This window comes from Otolemur garnettii, unplaced genomic scaffold, assembly GCF_000181295.1.
Source record: "Otolemur garnettii isolate 467f Iridium unplaced genomic scaffold, OtoGar3 scaffold00116, whole genome shotgun sequence".
NCBI classification, from domain to species: Eukaryota; Metazoa; Chordata; class Mammalia; order Primates; family Galagidae; genus Otolemur; species Otolemur garnettii.
Genome location: NW_003852511.1, coordinates 1,554,227 through 1,560,963, shown reverse-complemented (window position 1 = coordinate 1,560,963; position 6,737 = coordinate 1,554,227). Strand labels below are relative to the sequence as shown.

The 6,737-nt window shown below is 51.4% G+C and overlaps 1 protein-coding gene across 3 annotated transcripts in view; it reads left to right on the top strand.

Annotated features, from left to right (window-relative positions):
* Positions 1–6,730, top strand: part of SIPA1L2 (signal induced proliferation associated 1 like 2) — a 234,625-nt gene extending 227,895 nt beyond the window's left edge. For 2 of the 3 annotated variants that reach the window (XM_023517656.1, XM_023517655.1), the window contains exons 19-21: positions 2,604–2,727; positions 3,227–3,308; positions 6,090–6,730. In XM_023517656.1, coding sequence (XP_023373424.1) covers positions 2,604–2,727; positions 3,227–3,308; positions 6,090–6,236 — 353 coding nt within the window. In that variant the 3' untranslated portion in view covers positions 6,237–6,730. Of the gene's footprint in view, positions 1–2,000; positions 2,055–2,603; positions 2,728–3,226; positions 3,309–6,089 lie in introns of all 3 variants that reach the window. The other variant, XM_023517654.1, reaches the window with a different exon arrangement.
* Positions 6,731–6,737: the final 7 nt, after the last annotated feature.

The following is a 6,737-nucleotide window of genomic DNA, read 5'->3' as shown; positions in this document are numbered from 1 at the left end:
GCTGGCAAAGCTCTTTTTGGCTTCCTGCCTCCTGACGAGTAGGACCATGTTTCTCCCCAGAGAATGTCGGAATGGCTGCCAGGAGCAGATTCTCTTTCTGACAAGTATATGGCTCCTTTATCAATGAAAGTAAAAATAGACAAAGCACACCAAGGCGTTTCCATCCAGGCACTTAGACTTGACCTTCAGACCCAAATATACTAAGAAAGAGAGAAACATAACCAGGTTATCACTGGTTTGCAGAAAATGAGATGGAACTCTTAAAAAGTGAAAAAAGCAAAGTGTCCATTTTCTTTAGACATTCCTTTTTACCTAGTGGTTAAATTCACTGTAGAAAAATATTGCATCTCCTGTATGCATTTTTTAATTAAGTGGATTTGTTTCCTTATTTGGGGCCTTTGCAGAACAGGGGGTTATGTGGGACGGTAGAGCAGCTGAGCCCCAGGCAGGACCCACTTTGTTCCTGCCCCACCTCTGCTGTGCACGTGGCATTGTGTGCAGAACGGGTGGGCGACACCCTATGATGCTGTTAATTATCATTAAATTGTAGGGTATTTCATCATATGCAAAAACCCTGCCGTCCAGTGCCAAGTTGGTAACATGATTGTGTCTCAGGAGCATTTAGTTACAGAATGTTGATTATCTTGTAGAAGATTTGACACATGGATTGCTGCAGAAAGGTTAGTTAAAGATCGTCTGCCTGCCTGGGCAGGGAGCCCATGTGATTGGTCACTGGGCAGACTCAGCATGATGTTTGGGGGTCCAGGCCTCTGTTGGGGCAGCAACTATGCCCTCAGCGCCCTGCCTCTGGTTTAAACCCTGGCTTTCCTTCATGTGCTCCTGGCAGCCTTGACATTACATCCTTTTAAATTAACTGGAAGCGTCTGACCCTCTATAAACCAAATAAGCAGGCAGCCTCCTTAGGAGGCTCATCTAGCAGCCAGAGGGAGACAGAGTAGATGAAGTAAAAACAGGGCACTCCCAACATGGCCCGGGTGCAGCCTCCCCACCATTACCCATTTGTATGGAAAGGCCTGGCACAGCTCTGACAGGCCTCTGTAACCCTCAGGTTCCAACAGTGCACATGTGTGTGCTCAGAACCCAGGAGGGACAGTAGGGCCTCTGTAACCCTCAGGTTCCATCTGTGCACACGTGTGTGCTCAGAACCCAGGAGGGACAGCAGGGCCTCTGTAACCCTCAGGTTCCATCTGTGCACGCATGTGTGTGCTCGGAACCCAGGAGGGACAGCAGGGCCTCTGTAACCCTCAGGTTCCAACAGTGCACACATGTGTCTGTTCGGCACCCAGGAGGGTCAGCAGGGAGAGAGGAGCAGATCACTGCAGAGATTGCTCAGTTCTTACTTCCATGTGTTCAAAAACAGGACGTTTTTCTGTGTGCCCTTCAGCATTTCTGGACCGCTGTCCTTGGTCAGTGCTCAGCCCCAGAGCTGGGCCAGCATGGTACGCATTCTGAAGACCATTCTATGTCCTTTCCTTGCCAGCTCTTGAAACATTAAATACGAAGCTTGTAGTGCTAAGTGTAGAATAAGACAGGCAGTGTCGTCATACTGCTCGTGGTGCTCCTGCTGCAGATACTGTGCCCGCAATCTTTTTTTAAGGGTTCTAGTGAGATCCCGTTTAGCTAATCTCTCTCACCACTCTCTTTATGTTCATGGAGTGAATCACTAAAGGGAACCCGGGACTGTGATGTATGCTCCTGATTGGATCTGTGCGTATGTGGCATGTGACTTACCTGTCGTACATCACAGCCCTCCTTCACCCAGGACAGCTAAAACCCGAAATGCGTCATCTCCCTGTGTTGTTGACGTTGAATCATTCTGACTCCAGAGGACCGCTGGTTTCTGTCCCACACGCGTGTGCGTGTGCTCATACACACAGCACTTCACGTGGCCCCATTACGTGAGCCTCGTGTGGACCTTGGAGATTGTCAAGCACAGAGAGATCTTCCCATTCATAGGAAAATTCTAAATCTTATTTCAGGTCTTGACTCAGATGAAGAACTTGGGCTGCTCTGTCACCACTCGTCCTATCTAGGTGATTGTCTGGGGCCCGTCAGTGGCTCCCGTACCCTGTAACCTCTTTCGTATCTTTCATGTGTCTGCACGTCTGCATGGTTGGTCACTCCCTGGGGGCTGGGGGTGCGCAGGGGGACATGTGCCCTGGCTGCTCCTTCCCAGGAATGCCCTCTGGGTTTGGGGAGAGCTTGAGGAGAGCTCCCTGTCCTTGTTCTGTTCATGAGCCAGGTCATCCTGCAACTGCTGTTGGGTGCACAGCTGGCAGCTTTGCATTTCTTTGGGATGTGGAGGGAAGAAAGCAGATTGGCTCCGGCAGATCCAGTATCTGCCGAGTGTCCGTACGGTGATGCGCGCCTGCCATGCAGCTCAGTGGACAGCCAATCTTCATGCTTTCTCCTTGTCAGCGGCTTGCCTGCCTGAGTTTGTTGTTCTTTGTAACAGTTTCGCAACAGGGCAATGACTGATTTGGAGGGGGGAAAGATCGCATTTAGCAGCTCCATTCATTCCAAAAGACAGGTTGCCTGGTGGCCTTTCCTAACGCCTCTCTCTGTGTGTTCTCCCTCCCCAGACCAGAGGGTGGCGCCCTTCTGCACCCTGACAGACCTGCGGCACGGGCAGGACCTGGAAGGGGCCCAGGAGCTGCCCTTGCATGTCGATCCCGGCAGTGGCAAGGAGTTCATGGACCCCAGTGGGTATGTGAGCCCCTGTGGACCCCTCCCGCAGCCCCAGGCCAGTGAGTAGCAGGGATTCAGCTGAGCCCCTCCAGACTGGAGACCACACCCTACTGCACCTTCCCCTAGTCCTGAGGGATCCAGAGCAGGGCTGAGCGGGACAGGCTGTGCTTCCTGCCCTGCTGGGGGAGACGGAGCTTGGCTGCATGACCACTCTGCTTCCCGGACAGGTCCTGCCTGCCAAGACCTGTCACCCACACCCACAGAGGGCGAGTGGAGGCCTCAGGGCCCGTGTCTGTTGCCCCGTGACTGCAGTTGGCAGTGGTGTCTTTTTAAATCAGTAGTGTCCCAAGATGGCCTTTCCACCAAAGCTGCGATGTAGACATTTTCTCAATCTCTACATAGTATGTCTGGGCACATAAAATAATTGTTTAAGTGAAAACTTTGCCAACAAAAGTGCTGAATGAAATGTCACAACTTCCCCTCTCCTGAGTCTCTCTGATTCTGTTCTTACTTGTAGGGAGCGTTCTCCATCAACACTGACCGGTAAGGTCAACCAGCTGGAATTAATCCTTCGACAACTCCAGACCGACCTCCGGAAGGTAAGAGCAGGATCAGAACTCTTTCTCTTATACAGTCAGCCCCTTTTAATTATGACAAATAAATTGAAGAGACAAGAGAAAGACACCTGCCCTAACCCACACCCAACAGTAAATAGAAAAGGAGGCTCTTGAGGTCTAATTCCGTTTTCTGACCTGCAGCAGGTGTGTTCACGCCGTGCAAGGCAGCGGGACGGAAGGAGGGAGCCAGAGGGCAGTGGGGCGAGGGTGTCACGGAGGGCTTTGTCATGGTACTTTGGTTTGGTTTTGAAGAAGGGAGAAATTAATAGCTGGTGGGAAGGTGAAGAGCCAGGAAGTGCAGTTCTGATCTGGTCACAGGGAGGGAGCTGGCTGTGGGAGGAGTAGGGACCTCGTACAGGGACACCAGTGTAGAGCAGAGTGTGTGTGTGCACACGTGTATGTCCACACACGTCCACGTCCACACATGTCCACACACACAGCCCAGACAGAGCTCCCTCTGATTGTTGCCCCTTCCCCCACGGTGAGAGGTCAGAGGACAGAGTTAGAGGGTTAGAATAGAGGGCACGCCCAACAGGTGTACTGGGGAGACTTGCCAAGCAGGGCTAAAGGCACATTTGTTGGCCGAGTTTTGTGTTTTTCTTCAGTGTGGGTGACCAGCTGTCCCAGCTTGCCCAGGATGGAGAAGTCTTCCAAGACACGGAACTTTCAGTACTAGAACCAGCAAAGTCCTGGGCAAACTGAGCTGGATGGTCACCTTATCTCCAGCTGTAAGTGTAGAATGCTTGGAGAGTTGTATTTCACCAATCTTATGGTTTAAATAGGAAATCAAGGTAAGGACAGAGACCAGCTAGGATCCTGGCGTGTGTACACATGTGATTAAACTGAGGGGCCCAGAATCGATACTGGTTGGAGAAAAATAATGTCACAGGGCGGCACCTGTGGCTCAAGGAGTAGGACACCAGCCCCATATACCAGAGGTGGCAGGTTCAAACCTGGCCCCTGCCAAAAACTGCAACAAAAAAGAAAAGAAAAGAAAAATAATGTCACTGCTGGGGATGCTGTTGATGGACAGTGAAACTAAGAATAAGATTTGGTGGATTCACTCATGATTAGAGGAACAGCTGCTGGGAAATTATGTTGAAAGGACAAGGGGCGGTGGCCAGGAAGTGGGAGCTTGAGCCTGTTCTAGGAAGGGTGCAGTTACTGACAATAGCAAGATACAGAATGTGGCCTGGGAATTGGGGTTAAGGAGGCTGGGAGGAGCTGAAGGAGAGGCTGAGTGGCCAGAGTTGGGTGGAACGTCTAAGTAGGTCTGAATCATTAACAAAGCCAGCAGGGGTGGGGTGGGGAGAGAGGAAGACTGGACCAGGTTCTGCTTCCACTAGTGATGGGAACAGTCCAGGGATACAGTAGGTGGTTGCAGTGAGGAAGGTGATGGGTTCATAGCCCGATGGTACGTTTTTCAGAGGAGCTGAAATTGCAGGGAGGAGCAGCTATCTGGCCTAGGTGCTGTGGGGTGAGCTGTTTGCCTGCTGACCTCCACAGCATGCTGCTGGGGACAGCATCCTCAGGAGAGAGCCAGGATCACTTACAGCAGTGGTTCTCCACCTGTGGGTTGTGACCCTTTTGGGGGCAAATGACCCTTTCCCTGTCACAGGGTTTGCCTAAGACCATCAGAAAACAGATTTCCGATGGTCTTAGGAACCAAGACACTACTCTTCATGTGAGGGCGTCACCACAACATGAGGAACTGTATTAAAGGGTCGCAGCATTAGGAAGGTTGAGAACCAGTGACTTAGAGCTCAAAGAGGAATGTCAGAGGAGAGACGGAGAGTCCCTCTTCATGACGGAATCCAAGGTCCAAGGCCACAGGGAAAGATTGGCATGTTGTGGAGAGCAGTGCATTTCAGTCACAGCAGGTGTGTTCTGGGCCGTGTTAGGAGTGACGGGCATGGTGGCAGGGAATGACCAAGGAAAGTCAGGACCAGGGTGGGGTGCCATCACGCCCTACAGTTCCCACTTGGGCCTCCTCTTGGGCCTGGGTCTCTCAGGCCAGTGGTGAGGCAGGTGGTATTGGGGAGGGCCTGGGAGAGGATCAGGAGGCAGGAGGGAAAACTCGCAGGAGCTCAACCTGCTGAGGGTGGCAGCGTCTCCTAAAGAGGCCACAGCCACCAGCTCACCTGCTCCATGCTCCAGACGGTGCTGCAGGTGGCGTCTGGTAGAGTTCGCTGTCGAGTAGACCCATTAAAAAACATACCACTTGTCATAATCAGGCAGCATTAGAGAACTGACACTTGGGTTGTGCAGTTTTCATTACTGTGTGATTCTTCCGAAAATCTTGATTATTTTTTACATAACTTTTAGTGGCAAACTTTAAAGGTCATCATGGAAATAAAAGCTCACAATGGAATGAAAGCCTTAAGTACTTATTTTAGTACAAACCCCTATCACAGCTATGTCAATACCAATTTGGTATGTAAGTCAGTTCTCTTGGAAAGTTCTGTACATTTGTCCGAAGGTATTACTTTGAAGCACACGGTGCTCTCCCTTTTTTGGGTGGCGAGTAACATAACTGTGACCCTGTAAAGGCCGCCTTGACCCCCCCAGGAGTGGATGGGATGAAAGGAGAGACTGCCTGGTGTGGTTCCCCCAGCCCGTGTCAGGCCAGTCGCCTCACCGAAGGAGGGAAATCCCTGCTCTCCTCAGAAAGCAAAGGAGTAAGAGGGAGGGACTCTGTGCCCCGCTCAGGAGGAGCGGGCGCGTGGCTGAGTGTCCGTGACCCGTCTGCTTCTGCCCGTGCAGGAGAAGCAGGACAAGGCCGTCCTCCAGGCGGAAGTGCAGCACCTGCGCCAGGACAACATGCGGCTGCAGGAGGAGTCCCAGACGGCCACCGCCCAGCTGCGGAAATTCACCGAGTGGTTTTTCAACACCATCGACAAAAAATCTTAGCCAGTCCACACCTCATCGAGGGACTCCTGGGAAATGCCTGCTGTCCTTCCAAGTTGCAAACATGTGGTTCTCAAGTGTGCTTTCAGCCAATCGTAGATGTCCTTGCTGTCGCATTCCGTGTAGCACCACTCACCCGGCGGGATAGGGGCCTGGGGGCCCAGTAGCCGTAGCAGAGAGCAGTGCCCGTGTGCAGACGAACGTAAACCGGGTGTCAGTTCAGACCTTTCCTTTCAGTCTCCGTCAAAGTGGTGCTCTGGTTTGGGCTTACCTCAAGAGGGAAAATAGGTGGGTTTTATTTCCTATAAATCAGGTGACCTGGTAGAGACATTAAAGGAAGTGACCATAGTTGGGGCTTTAGTGTTGTAAAATACACATGGAAACAAATACTCAGACATAGACTTTAATGTTAAAGGTGCTCTATTTTTTTGGATGTACAGTAGTTTTATTTCCACAGCTACATTATCATAGCAATAAGAAAGGCACAGTGAGTAGTCGGGGGGG